This window comes from Brassica napus, chromosome A1 (genome assembly GCF_020379485.1).
Source record: "Brassica napus cultivar Da-Ae chromosome A1, Da-Ae, whole genome shotgun sequence".
In the NCBI taxonomy this organism is placed as follows: domain Eukaryota; kingdom Viridiplantae; phylum Streptophyta; class Magnoliopsida; order Brassicales; family Brassicaceae; genus Brassica; species Brassica napus.
The window spans coordinates 29546095-29561185 of NC_063434.1; the positions used below are offsets into that span (position 1 = coordinate 29546095).

Sequence of the window (15091 nt, forward strand, 5' to 3'; positions counted from 1 at the left end):
AACTCCAAAGAAACATTTGATGTCATCACAACAAGTGTAGGAGATCTATAAATGGTTTTGGTAATAAGCCATGCAGTTTTATTAATTTCTTAACTGAGAGTTTGATTAGAAAAAAAAAGTGTTTCGAGTTTGAGTAACATAAAGGATTCATAAAATTTAGATAAGAGATCCATATGGAGTTTTTTAATTAAAAAAAAAGAAGGTAAATTTAGTGTCTATCTCAGTTTCTTGCATGCATATAGATTTGGTTGGTTAAGATCCAGCTTGGTCTTACGGGTGAAAAGCCTACGTGAAGACATGTAAACCACTCTCCTAACTTTGTCACTGTTTTTTACAAACCACCATACCCATTCATGCATGGGTAGTACTAGCTATAATATTTCTTTCTCGGTACATTTACCGATACCCAAACTCATTTTTCAAATGGAGAGCAACGGCAGTTTGTCTTTTTAATTACAATTATCTCTTTGACTCTTTCCTTCAGGTAATAACGTCGACCCCAACCTCTACACGGCGTTAGTGTGAGAGGCAGCGCGTAACGTGCGGCGAAACCGTTATGAACAAGGTGGGTCCAAATCACAGGTCACCAAGGACAGCGTTCATCAAAGTATAAAACCAGCTGGCCGCGTCAACAAATATTTATATTCATTCAACATTATAATGTAATGTTTAGTCTCTGATGTTAAACATTTGGTTTATTCGATTGTATTTTCTTGATAGATTGCTTATAAATCATATGGTAGTTGATGTTTATAAAATGTAGTAATGATTAGATAGGCGACAAATCTTTTTATATTGTTTTGGAGAAATATACCACTAAGGTAAAAAGTTATCATACGTAATAATTGATGGAAGGCGCGAAGAAGAGAATACATAACACGAAAACGTAAAGCTCATTTCTCTATGAGGCTATCACGAATAAGATACCAATTATAAGGAAACCAAACGAGAAGAGCAAAGAATCCAAGTTATGGGGACCATCTTTCATATTCTACATCTTTTATCAATTTGAAGAACCTTTTTATTTTCTAAAGAAAGAGCTTTCGTTTTTTTTTTGAAATAATGAATGTAACCAGTTTCCAAAGTTCTGAATTTCTAAAAGATTGTAAAAGGATATGGTTATGCGATTGAAACACACGTATGAACACTTTGTTGTGTTTAGAGGTAAAGCAATGAGACAGATAACAAGAGCATGTGTAGATTAAGAGTTTCAAAGTGTGTTGGGATAATGTCAAGTTACAAAGAAAACCAAATAGATTACTGACAAAACATGAGTGAAAACACATCATGCACTCCATAAATGTTGCATGAAAGGGATCAAGTTTGATTATAATGGATGAAGCACCTAACACAACGTATATATATGACAAGAACCATCGATGATCTTTGTGATTGTTAGGGATTTTGGAACATGTTTGTAGAATATTGAGGAGGGTTAGGGGCTCATGCGTCTCTAACTGTATATGGAACTTTTTCTTGTTTTCTTTGTTCAAAGTATAGAGATGTTTTTTGGTAGATATATATAGTTTAGTCAGCTGCATTTTTGTTTACTTAGATGTGCTATGTAAAGACAGAGCAACTCCTTTAAGTTTTATTTTCATTTTCAATGTTCAGGCCCAAGGAAGGTGGATGAGTTGACTTTGAAGAAAATAAATGTAGTTGAGGATTTTCATATAGATTAAAAAATATTATATATCTGGAATTTCTACTTCGGAGATTAACATGAGTTTTTCTTATTTGAACATCAAATATAATTTCTGACTTCTTTTGCAATCGATATAATGAATTGTTAAATCTCTTAACCGGATAAATTTTTCTAAGTTTTATCATATCATCAAAACATAGTTCAACTATGTAATTTAATAATTATGTTAAGAAAAAGAAAACTACTAACATTTTCAATCAATTTCAGGAAGAAGTCTTCTTCTTGCCAAAGAAAAGAAGTATTACGCTTACAACTCATGTAATTTTTTTTCTTGCCAAAGAAAAGAAGTATTACGCTTAAAACTGTAAACTTATTTCTTAATTTTTATACTTAAATAAAACTAACATCTTGTCTCCTTGAGTGAATTCTCATCAATTCTCTTTTTATACTCTCTACCAGATTGAGGGAAGAGAGATCAGCTTAAAGAGTTTGTTAATGCAATGGGGGATTTATTTTGTAGTGGGAGTTTTAGATTTTATATGACTTATTGGTCTTTACATGATAGTAATTCTCAAGCTTCCATTCCTATTTTTTATAAGAGATTATACATGTGCACTGGTCCATGCGTCAGTTAATTTTCAAACTCTATAACAATAATCAGTTTGTTTAGAAGAATCAAGAATACAATATATTTCCCTTGTTATCAAAATAAACTATCGCTCTATTCAAAATAATTTATCATGATCAATCATCTTTGACCTAAAAAAAATATGGAAAATAATAAGGTATGGGAAATATTAGAAAAAAATGATTTCTCAAGCATAGATATCGTCTTCACAAGGAGCAGATGGCACATCTTTAATAATTCCCCAAGCTCCTAATCTACAATCCTCACAAACCCCAACATTACTATCCGAGTCACAACCGCTAATTTGTCCCTTAAAAACACTCCCAAAACTAAACCCTAAACATATACAACCCTTTGGTTTTCCAGACTCAGTAATCACCTGATAATCGATTTTGGTATGCTCAGTTATAGTCTTCTCTTCATTCAAGTGAATCAATTGCTTTAACGGTACGAAAAGTTTTCCAACAACTTCTGTAGACCCGTAAAACTTCTTAACCTTGATTTGAAACACAAACACTGACTCATTCCTTTGAATCTTGTCGTCTTCTATATAAAATTTCATACGATGGTTCCATCGTAAGAGTTTCTTCTCGCAAACAGCAGCTGGTGTGACTTGCTTGTCACGTGAACCACGTGTTACCGAGACGGAAACATAGACTGTTGGTCTGAACAAAAGGTTTATGGAGTCGAGATCTTGAGCCGAGACTATGTTAATCTCTACTGGTTGGTAGTAATCGATCATCGTTTGTGTGAAGAATCAATAGAAGAATGAACATAAAAGAGAAGAGAGAGGAGTACTTCGTTAGAAACATGAGATTTGATGAATTAATTAATATATTTATAATTTGTTATAATGGTTGTTTTGATTCTTTAGTGGATTAGGATTTATTCGTATCTTTATACAAAGAGAATCTAGAACTCTAGAATTTATCGCTTAAGTTATATGATGTAATTATTTCAATAGTATTTATTTATTATGTACTTGTTTTTCAAAAAAAGAAATAGCCCAGCAATACCGAAAGCTGGCTACGTTTGTTTGAAAAAAAAGAAAGTTGTATACAAAAATATTTTCTTATAAATACACTATTCTATCTAGTGATAAGTTGTATAACAGAGATATAACACGAATCATAAGTAACATAGAAAAAAAGGCTAATATAAAGCTCAAAAAAGGAAGGGTAATGAAAGATCTTACTGGAAGAAGAAACCAAAAAAAGAAAAATACAAACTATGGCGAATCATCATCCTTCTCCTGAGGGCTTCCAGCAAGCCAACCCCAGACACCACCGGAGCTCTGACGTTTAGCGTTCGTTGATGCTTGTTCAGAGGCAGCCTTTTGGCGTTGGAGGAGTTCAAGTTCCTTTTGTAGTGTTTCCAACGTTTGAAGCTTTTGCCTTAGCTCTGCAACATCAACCTGCACATTCAATAGTAAGGAGATCGAGTTAGGTTTTGCTAAATTTGCTTTGCTTTTTGCTCCTAATAGCCTGATGAAGCTTATCAAACAACAGATGACAGAGATTGATTCACATGGCTTTTACTTAGATTCTATCTTCTGTAAGTCATATGGTATGAAAGAGATGTGGGTTATGGAATATATACCTCAAGTTTAAAACATCTTGATTGTTCCGCTTGAAGCTGACCACGATCAGACTGAAGTTCCTATAGCACAAAGATAAAATGTCAACAACAAACAATGGCTTATAAACAAACGGTTCACCAATTTATTTTTTTTTGTTTTTGGGCTTTTGTTTCCAAGAAGGGTGAAAATGTTATTTATTTATTACCTTGTGCAAATCTGCATTTCGTGATTCGGCTTCTGATAACTCTTGCCTTAGTTGTTGAGTCTGCAACTTCTCCTTGTTCAGTGATGCCTCCAGCTCTTCCTTCTCCGATTTAAGAGTCGCAATAATGTGTTCATTGTTTACTTCAACCTGAAGGAGATTCATTACCAAACATCAACATAAGAGAAAGAAATGATGATAATCTCGACTTGGGTAACTATATAATGTACGGTACAATCACTATCAGCAACCTATCAACAAGCTAGCTAACTGGATAACACTGATCAAGATTGAGGGAAGGTACCTTTGATCCAGGGCTAACATTGTCCATGGCAATTTCCCGTACTCTGCCTTCTTGGCTCACCTCTGACTCGATGTCTCTGGTTGTGGCGTTGTTAACAGCAGAAAGACTACCTGGCAAAGGCGCTTCTATAGTCTTTTGTTGCAGTGTTGATTTGTGGCTTGGTTTAAGTAGATTAATCTAACGCCAGAGGAGTAATTATAAGCAGAACTGAGGGTAAATTCAAGAGAATGGTACTCTTATGGTTTTACAACATAGTTCCCTACCTCATTGTTGTAACGTCCATTGTATCCACCAAAAGCTACTAGTACATCTTCACCGTTGTATGAACTCACCACTAAACTTAATCCCTGTCAATATAAAAGAAAATGAAGATTTGCCCTTTATTATAATTATCTGGAAATTAAAATTGATAAAGCCTATTCGTTTTACTACCTCGCTAGCTAGAGGTACACGTCCTTCAACTGAAGCAATTACCGACCATGAAAGAGTTGACATGTTTAGTACAACACTTTCAGATGCCCCTGCAGTGATTTATCAGGTCGCAGCACAATCAGTCAGCACAAACACGAATAAACAAAAAGCCAAAGTAGAAAAGAGAGAATCTCCGAGGAAAAATGAGTAAACCTACCGCTCTTGTTATCACCGCCACCAACAATAAACCAGTTCTCCCCAATTGTCACGCCAGCATGTCCAGATCGGGCAGTTGGTGCCTCGCCTTGTTGTGCTGGTCTTGACCACTCCATCTATATGTGATAGTTATGTCAGATGCTGATAAAGAATGTCCGAAAGGATGCTGATAAAGAATGTCCGAAAGGATGCTGAAACAATATAAGCTAAGCTTAACTTACAGTCTGCAAATCGAGGACATGCAGATCACCAAAACATGTAGCATGTGAACCCCCGCCAAATATAAGAAGGTAACGTTCTGCATGCACTGCAGCAGCATGATCAGACCTCGGAGACGGAGATACACCTCTGCAAGTTGACAACAGTTTAAACCCTGATTGCAAATCTTTCATTAACAATGTTAAAGGAGTAAGTGGTGGCTTTCTAAAATCTTTTGCTTGTTATATATCTAATCTTAAATGGGTTTGACTTCTTCGAAAGAGAGAAAAAATGCAGAAATGTTTTGAAACCTTACATGGAATCTACCTCATCCCAGGTCATAGTTTCTAGATCAAGTACATGCAAATCGTTCAGAAGTGATCTCTTTGCATCTTGTCCACCAAATATCACCAAGGTTTTACCCACGACTGTGACTGACTGGCCTCCACGTGAAACCTAAAAGCAAGAGAAAATGACAAACAAAGTTTCAGTTCAAGAAACCAAACAAATATTTGTTCACCAAGACTGGAATATTCCATGCAACGAAATGTGAAAAAATTGAAATAACATGAGAGAAGTGAAGATATACCGGTGGTTTCCCATATGTCTTCAACATTGACCATGTACAGGTATGGGTATCAAAGACCCTCACTGTGACAGGGAAACAGTAGAAAATTGATTGTAATAATTAAGATCACGGAAAAATCCTATAATACATTTGCAAATAACCGTCTTCGAAGGTATATAAACGCTTACCTTGCAAAGATTCTGAGGGATTCTTAGTATGACCACCGATAGACAGCAATTTGTTGTCCCATGGTATCTACAAAACAAACAAAGAAGGCATGTGAAAAATAATAGACCAAGTGGATTTCATGAAGAGACAACTTTCCTTTATAGTTGAAACCGCTTTCCTGAATATTTCTAAGCCGGAAACCCAAAAGGTAGAAACCAATACAAAACGCAACGAAGTTAAAAAAAACTCACCAAAGAATGACCAGCACAAGGAGATAGTAGCGTTGGAGATGTTTCCTCTGTTTCAGTTGCAACCTTGGTTTCAACTCTTGACCAAGTCCAACTTTTTAAATCTAGAACCTGTATACATTCCAGAGAAGATTGTTAGCGGGAACTAAAATGAAACTGAATACTTCAACTAAACCATCAGCTTATGTGTTTATGCATCATCTGAGTTGCTTACATGAAGATCACCAAGGTAACGGCCATTGTGATTTCCACCATATATATACATCTTATCTTGAATAACTGCTGCTCCATGCTGAAGCAATATGATAATCAATAGTTAGAAAGTGCAAAGGATTCATGAATGACAGGACTCCACAGAAAGTATATTACCTCATAACGGGGTTTTGGCCGCTGACCTGAGGTTTGGGGTGCAGTCCACTGATTATATACAAAAACAGTATTTGGGTCTTCCGAGACTACATCTTTATCTTGGGTTTCTGCCAAATGCCCATTCTCAGGAGGGATTGTCTTTGTCTCGCTAAATGAGTTCCCATTCTCAACAACAGGCTCATCTTTTGTTGTCTGCTACAGGGAACGATTGCACTTAAAGACTCAATATCTTTTCTTCCCTAAGGAAAGGACACAGAATCCCATGGGATACAAAACTCACATTGATTTGGACATCCACGACAGGATCTGGAATATCATTAGATGCACTCGAATACCAGCTAGGATTTTCTTCCTGAAATAAAGTGAGCAATAAGAAAGAAAGTAAGCTTCTGCTCCAGTCAAGTCTAAAAACTTAGCCCATAGTCATTAGGCTCTGTCCGTTTACCTCCAGAACTTTCACAAACAGACGCATTGCCTCAACGGAGGGCATGGCTCCAAGCCCCTGCCAACTAAATAAATATGTAAATGATTTAGAACAAGCTCGGTGGTCCTAGAATAACGTTCCATGCCTGTTTCCCTTAAAACGATCCTAAGCAACAACAAGCTTAATGATGTAGAATTGTAACGAAATCATAGGTAGGCAATCCCAACCGATGGATGTAAATACAAATAAAAATTCTTCTACTTTAATAATTAATATTAATCACAAAGGTTCTTCCTAGATGTATGAGTCCAAACTCAAGCATATACACAGCAAAGAATCAAAAACCTTTGCCACTTGCTTTGCTCCACTGGTCTCCACGCACTAGGTTTCGGAGTGTTGCACGGTCCTACAGTAGCCTGTTTACATATTAATCACTTAATTAGCACAATACATAACAAACACTAATCAGCACCGATACAAGAACGCTACATAGTCACGTGTTATATAACCAATCAAGATCTAAAGTAAACTACGATTCAAGGACGGATGATTATACAACTGATTAATAAATAAAATATATTACGATCTCGTTTTCGATCAAATCGATAATCAAATCTCAAGGCAACATTTAACTAAGGAGAGTAACTTGATAACATTTTGGATGAGATCAAACAACACGGATCTCGTGAAGATTCACAATCGTGAGTGTGGCTGACCTGCTGGTAGAGCGCGTAGAGAATTAGTGAAGTGTCGTCGGAGAATTTCGAGCTGACGTGTTTCGCCGAGGAGTCAGATCCGTCGAAGCCGACGTAGGATGCGGCGGCGTAGAATCTCTCCGGGTAGGCGGGGCCAGACGTTGCCCTAGCCATAGACGCGGATTTGATCGGTGATTGAGAAGCCGAGGAGGAGGAGAAATGCGCGTTTTTCTAATTCGTTTATGTTTTTTTTTTTAAAGATTCACATGTTTTCTAGACTTTAATATATATATATATATTCTTAATTAGTTAAAAAATCGACATTTAATTAATTGAAAATTAATAAGCTAGATGCAGTGTTTATATAGCGGCACGATTAATAAGACGACATGGTGATGGTCGATATATTTTTTTGTTTGAATAGAAAATATTATTTTATAGACAATTCTCTCGAATAATTTTTTTTTTAAGTTTTTGTCATAAAAATAAATTTAAAGAAAGAATTGACCGAAATAACTTCATTTTTATTTTGAAAATTTTAATTTTAATTTTTTAAAATTTGAAACTCTATACCCAAAACCTCATCACTTAACTCTAAACCGTAAGTATAGATTAATTAAAACTATATTGGTAACTTTTTTTATTGAATGTTATTTTTGTGACAAAAATTTAAAAAAAAATTATCCTAGAAAATTTATCTTATTTTCATTTCATGGTTGATATATTTCTCATGCCATTTTTCGACGTAATTATCCACAAGACATGATAATTAAGCTGGTTTAAATGTGATTTCTTTGGTTACATTTTCTGGTAAAACATAAATCCGCAATGTCACGAGGCACTAGGCTTCATACCTGCAAACCCCTGTCAAGCAAACCGGTGCCGCCGCCTTTGCCTTTGGTGCTGCCGCCGTCGCCATTGCCGCCTTTGCTGCCGCTGTCGCTACCTTTGCCTTTCTGGTGGCCAACTTTGCCTCTTGGGTGACCAACTTTGCATTTTGGGTGATCAACTTTACATTTGCTTTGGACATTGTCATCGCCACTTTGGCCTCAACTTTGCCGCCAAGTGGAAACTTCCTCTGAGTGAGGGGAGAGCGGAGGGGGGGAGCTACGGGAAAGCAGCTTGGCAGGGGAAAGCGGAGGGGGGGGAGCTACGGGAAAGCAGCTTGGCAGGGGAAAGCGGAGGGGGGGGGTGGAGCTACGGGAAAGCAGCTTGGCAGGGAAAACCGGGAAAATGTGAAGAGTGGTGAGGGATGAAAGTAAGTGGGGGAAAACGAGAAAGAGTAACCGGTGAGATGGTAAGTGGAAGGCGAATGCGAGGTGAGAGGGGACTGGGAGGTGAGAGGCGTGAGAGGCATCAGTAAGCATAGCTACATGTAGATCTAAACATCATGATGATCTGAAGAAAGATTAGGTTTTGTGTTTACCTTATATATCGATGGAGATGGAGAATATGACATCCTCTATTTGGGTTTCTTGGGCTGCTTAGCTGGACTGGAAGGTTTAGCGGGCTGGAATGCTTCAACCTATGATGCTTTAGGCTTATTGGACTGCTTAGCAAGACTGGGAGACTTAGCGGACCGGGAGGCTTCAACCAATTTTTTTTTCCAAAAAATCAGTTTGTAGATCTAAAACAAACAGTGTATTGGGCATGGAATGAAAGAAAAAGTTGTAAACAACCCTCAAAAATCAAAACAAACCAAAAAAAAAAATTGTGGATCTAAAACAAAGTGTGTATTGGACATAGAACGAAAGAAAAATATTGTAAACAACCCTCAAAAATAAAATAAAAAAACAAAACAAAACAACAAAAAAAAAACAAACAAACAAAAAATTTGTGGATCTAAAACAAACAGTATATTGGACATGAAATGAAAGAAAAAATTGTAAACAACCCTCAAAAAATCAAAACAAACAAAAAAAAAATTTATGGATCTAAAAAAGACAGTGTATTGGACATGGAATGAAAGTAAAAATTGTAAACAACCCTCAAAATTAAATGATGATGCGATGTGTTTAATGATGATGTTTACGGTGATGTGTTTAATGATAATGTGATATGTTTAACAATGTGTTTAGTCACATAAAACAGTGATGATGTGATGTGTTTGATGATGATCTGATGTTTAATGGTGATGTGGTGTATTTAAACATATCATCATTAAACAAATCATGAAATAATGATGTGTTTAACAATGATGATATGATGATATGTTTAAACACATCACATCACTGTTTCATGTGTTTAATGATGATGATGTCATGAAACTGTGATAATGTTTAAACGATGAAGATGTGTTTAAACACATTATAATTGTTAAACACATCATCATCACATCATTAAATACATATGATTTTTTTGAAAAATTAGGTCATATCTGGTGTTTTATTTTTAGATGTTTGGCGACATTAAGAAATTACTAGTTATTAGTATTTTATATAGAGGAGGCTATGTCGTCATCGGAAGCCTGATTGTGGGTTGTTCAAGGCAAATTCAAACTCGCCTTACCAAATGAAAAAATAGAAACAAATAAATTTGTAGATCTACAATTTCTAAATTGTAGATCAAAAGAATCATATAGACATAAAAGAAAAAAAAACAAAATGGATCAAAAGAATCATAAAGACATGAACAAAAAAGAAAACAAGAATATCAAAAATCTTATCCATATGAGACTGAGAAGAAGTGTTGACTAACAAAGTATCAAAAATCTTGACAATTTTAATAATTGTATCTTGACAATTTTGAAAATTGTATCTTGACAATTTTTATAATTGTATCTTAACAATTTTTACAATTGAATCTTAACAATTTTGATAATTGTATTTTGACAATCTTGATAATTGTATAAAAAAATTTGATAATTGCATCAAAACTCTTTGTGAAACATACAATTTTGATAATTGTATCAAAAATCTTATCCATATGAAGCCGAGAAGAAGTGTTGGTTAACAATTGTCAAGCATCAAATTTTTTGACAATTTTGATAATTGTATCTTGACAATTTTGACAATTGTATATTAACAATTTTGACAATTGTATCTTAACAATTTTGACAATTGTATCTTAAATTTTTTGATAATTGTAATTTTGACAATCTTGATAATTGTATCAAAAAATTTTATAATTGCATCAAAAATATTTGTGAAGCATACAATTTTGATAATTATATCAAAAATCATATCCATATGAGGACAAGAAGAAGTGTTGATTAACAGTTGTCAAGTAGAGATGTCAATTGGGCTCTCCCGTCCCGGACCGCTGCGGGTTTGTCTTTGGGCGGGACACGGCGGGCTTGTCCCGCGCGGGATGCGGTTCTGAAAGTAGCTGACCAATCCCGTACCGCATTTTTTACAAGCCTTCGCGGGCCGTCCCGCGGGATATTGGGTATTATAGTGTCTACTTCTTCCTGCACAAACAAACATAAACAAGAATGAGTTTCTGCAGGAACAAACACCAAACAAGAATGACTTGATCATAGCAAAATCTATTTCATTCTTTTTTTTTTTTTTTTTTTTTTTTTTAAATCTATTTCATTCACTTAAGACAATTCTTTTTATTTGTGTGTACGTATACGTATACCATGAAGCACCATACCATGAAGGGCTATTTTAATTATCAAGCACAATGCGTGTATGTATACGTGTCTAGGACAATTTGATTATCAAGAACAATTTAATTATCAAGCACAATACCATGAAGAAACAATACGTGTACGTGTAGCTATGGAGATTAGTCTTTCAGCTGATATGCATCATTGTTATATGCATATATAGATTCGTTGACAAAGCTGTAACTACATATAGCTTAGCATACATAATCAGATGTAAGCTTAGAACAATGTCTTTGACGAGTCTCAGAGACTTCACCTCAAGCCTCAAAAAAACATCACGGTTCTGCAGGATCCGCTTATCCCATTCAGCTATTGCATTTGCCTGTTTCCGGAAACTCCCTGTACGCTCTTCTAGCTCAGTATTCCACTCCTTGATAATATTCAAAACGCCAAAGATACACAGTTGAACACTGTGTAAATATATCAAGTCAAGAAAATAATAAATCATAAGAGGCCATATATCTACCTCCTCAACAGTTTTGCCAGTTATTTCAGATGGTAACTTGGGAGCACCAGCCACTGGAGCTGCAACAGTTGTGCTTGTCCTACAAATAAGAAACACATAAAAGGATATATCAGCTACAAAAAAATAATGGTGAAAGGCAGTAGTAGCAGTATAACACATACGAGAAGAGCAGAGACAATTACCCAGTCGTCGAAGCCACAACAAGAGATGTCTGCGTTGTAGTAGCAGATGATGAGGATGTAGCGAAGAGAGGAGAACTCGATCCGGCTGCAGATGAAGGAGCGGAGAATAAGGATGAGGAAGATCCAAAGAGTGGTGCTGAACCACTGGCTGGCGCTGCTCCGAAAGGAGATGGTGCTGAAACACTCGCAGAAGAAGATGAAGCAGAGAAGACATCATCAAGAAGCATTGTCGCCTGTCGGACATCGAACAGCCATCGTCGGTGGTGGAACGAAAAGGAAGAGAAGCTCCTCTACTGCAGATTGAACACGATGTGGTCACCAGAAGCATTGTCGCCTGTCGGACATCGAACGGCCATCGTCGGAGCTCCATCTCTTCCCACGGCCATCGTCTTCATCTCTTCCCACGGCCATCGTTGTCATCTCTTCCCACGGCCATCGTCGGAGCTCCATCTCTTCCCACTCTCTCTTTCGTTTTGTTTTCAGAATTTCAGGTGACGAAAGCAACTGAAGCGTCTAGCGGTTCATCTGGGTCTTCCCGCGGTTGTTACGGGCCGTCCCGCTTTCAACCCGGTACCGTGCAAGCTCCATCCCGCAAAGCCCGCTTTTTTGCGGGTCATGAATTCTTAGGCCCAAACCCGCCCCGCACCAAACCCTTACGGGCCAGGCCCGCGGGCCAGTACCCAATTTGCCATCTCTATTTATGATGAGAAAAATAAAAAAGAAATTGCTGTGGTTATAAAAGCTACGTACGTCAATAATCTAATTGCATTAACATGTTTCTCACTGAGGATAAGGAAGAGCCTCTGATCAACATGTTTCTCACTGAGGAGATAAGAAAGTACATTACCCCCAAGGAGAATCTTGTTGGGAAGAAGATAAACATATGTTTGGAACAGAGAGAGTTTACAACACTATGAAGGTGGAGCTAGAGACGTACATGGACTATGCGATGATGATTGGAACTTAGCACAGAACCTTATAGTCAACAGGTGTGACCCGTTTGCCTACAAGCCGGTGCTTAACAAGAGCTTCCTGATGATAGAAACGTAAGGTGGGGAAACAACATTCTATGTTTTGTAATCCATTTGCTTGTCTAATCTTTTGCTTTATTTTGAAACCAATTGTAACATTTCCAGTTATGTTTGACTTTAACTAGTTGAGTTGAAAGTGGCCAAAAAGGACATTCATGGAATATTATAATAAAAACCATAAGCATCAGATTTTAAGTTACAGAACCAATGGTGCAAACTACCATTGAACCCATTCACCTCTAACACCATTTTCTCAGGTGATAATGCCATCATCTACTCTAAGTTAAAAAGAGAATGGACTTACCTAATGAGACAAAAAAAAACACTAACCCAAGTGAATTGGCATTTTCAACTTGGTACTAGAGACATGATTTGAGTCTTGATTCGTCCCATACACATTTGGATTTCTCTGTAGATCGGTAGATTCTGGGGGCATCGAGGCTGCAAGCTTGTGACTGCTGTGTCCATAAGCTGCGCTACATAAGCTGGAGGGTACTGCCTCTCCGTGCACATCTGCAAGTCACGAGAAAAGCAAAGTTCAATGTCTTACTATGACAATGCAGTTTGACTCAGTTTTAGGATGAGTGATACTTCCAAGCAATTTTTCCATTACCTGAATCATGATCCAAGTGGCAACACAGGACGTGATTAACTCTGAAGGCATTTGAGCCTCTTTTTTCTCTGAACCATTTTGTGAGATCGAATCGTTGTTAGCCATAGGCTTTGATGCGTCTGAGGGAGATAGGTTGTGATGATGATGCTCAATGCTGCCACTTGCGTGCTCTTCCTGTTTGGCTACTATAGAGCTGCGTAACGGCTGATGTTTGCCAATCATGTCTAAGGCTTCTTGGATCATTTTGATGGCATCTTCTCCTTCCTTCACAGATGATGCAGCCTAGAACCGTAGAGTGACTACAACTTAGCAAAAACATATATATATATATATATATATATATATGTTACAGGAGATTATATGAAAGTGGCTGAACCAATACCTTAATAGCTGCATCCACCATTGCTTTCGCTCTTGTCTTTGAAACCTTGATAATTTCAAGCATCTCTGGCTCCATTTCCTGTCACACCGCACAAATATTAGCTAACTTAATATCTACCAATATGAGCAATTAGACATCATAATCCCATTATCTTTTCATCTAAAGCATGTTGTAGCGCAAGTGCTCTTTGAATCTCAGCTTCTCGTCCTTTGCTATAATCTATTATAGTCTGATGTGGGCTACTTGTGTCGGTTGATACTTTACCATGCAAAATGGGATCAATCATATCACTCTGTAGACAATTAATGGATTAGACAAACCTTTTTAAAAAGCTACCTATATTCTCTGGGAGCATTTGCCAATTACTAAACTTGAACAAACCTTTTAATGATGTTCCATTCAAGACGAGTGAGTCTTGTAATGTGACCAAGTCCTATACATGATTTAGGTAATAGACGAACTCCATCTTTGCAAACCAGGGATGGTCGATAGCACTATAAAACCATTCGAATATATGCACCTTCGACGTGCCAAGGGATACGACAGAGAAGTAGAAAGTGTATCCTGAAAAAATTGGAATAAAACAAATATCAGAACCATGATTTTGAATGTTTTCATAAGAGAAGTTGAAGTTAGAGGCTCCACCTTTGATAGCGACTCCTGTTCTGAAAGAGATCTCGAACTACGCTGCACCTTATAAATGGTTTCAGAAGAACATTTGTAATTGTGCCACTCAATCGAATCGAACCATCAATGAAATTTTTTACTATATATATACTAGTTTTTGGGCCCGTACTGCCTACGGAAAAGAATTCAAGAAATTGTGTATACATCTAAAGTTTATACCAACTAACAGCAACAATAAGCTTAATCTCATCGCAAGCAGCACCAGTATGCCATCTTTACATTTTTTTCTTTTGCAAGAGTAGCTAGTCGTTTTTTTGTGCAAACTCTAAATTTCCATTAAAAGACTTAAGAAAGGTTCAAGGCCCAAAAGACTTGTTGTGCCTTGGCATCTACTAATACATTTTTTGATCGTGAAACGAAGTTAAACAAAATTGACTTGAATGCGGTAGATAGGTGGTAGATATCACGAAGTACTCCAAAAATCCCAAGCTTCATCACCTTCTTCTTGATTGTATTGATGAG

The 15091-nt window shown here is 36.8% G+C and overlaps 3 protein-coding genes across 5 annotated transcripts; all 3 read right to left on the bottom strand.

Annotated features, from left to right (window-relative positions):
* Window positions 1-1081: 1081 nt before the first annotated feature.
* Window positions 1082-3201, bottom strand: LOC125590156. Its single transcript, XM_048763328.1, has one exon. It carries the CDS (start codon window positions 3013-3015, stop codon window positions 2461-2463), a length of 555 nt encoding a protein of 184 aa, XP_048619285.1. The 5' UTR covers window positions 3016-3201; the 3' UTR covers window positions 1082-2460.
* An 85-nt stretch (window positions 3202-3286) lies between these two features.
* LOC106435999 (acyl-CoA-binding domain-containing protein 4-like) lies at window positions 3287-7921 on the bottom strand. Of its 2 annotated transcripts, none has more exons than XM_048763287.1 (18): window positions 7677-7921; window positions 7306-7376; window positions 6982-7045; window positions 6817-6888; window positions 6537-6728; window positions 6382-6459; window positions 6171-6278; window positions 5940-6006; window positions 5773-5834; window positions 5500-5639; window positions 5207-5333; window positions 4987-5101; window positions 4791-4879; window positions 4622-4705; window positions 4359-4535; window positions 4058-4204; window positions 3873-3932; window positions 3287-3687 (listed from the first exon to the last, which is right to left on the bottom strand). In XM_048763287.1, the coding sequence occupies exons 1-18, from the start codon at window positions 7827-7829 to the stop codon at window positions 3502-3504; spliced, it is 1992 nt and encodes a 663-aa protein (XP_048619244.1). In that variant the 5' UTR covers window positions 7830-7921; the 3' UTR covers window positions 3287-3501. The 2 variants fall into 2 exon arrangements, with proteins under 2 accessions (XP_048619244.1, XP_048619222.1); XM_048763265.1 differs by having other exon boundaries at window positions 6537-6731.
* Window positions 7922-10856: 2935 nt separating this feature from the next.
* On the bottom strand, window positions 10857-14023 carry LOC125590174 (nuclear pore complex protein NUP62-like). Of its 2 annotated transcripts, XM_048763392.1 has the most exons (6): window positions 13943-14022; window positions 13561-13842; window positions 11917-13460; window positions 11735-11813; window positions 11525-11638; window positions 10857-11064 (listed from the first exon to the last, which is right to left on the bottom strand). In XM_048763392.1, exons 3-6 carry the CDS (start codon window positions 12141-12143, stop codon window positions 10867-10869), a joined length of 618 nt encoding a protein of 205 aa, XP_048619349.1. In that variant the 5' UTR covers window positions 12144-13460; window positions 13561-13842; window positions 13943-14022; the 3' UTR covers window positions 10857-10866. The 2 variants fall into 2 exon arrangements, with proteins under 2 accessions (XP_048619349.1, XP_048619325.1); XM_048763368.1 differs by having other exon boundaries at window positions 11525-11813; window positions 13943-14023.
* Between the last annotated feature and the right edge of the window lie 1068 nt (window positions 14024-15091).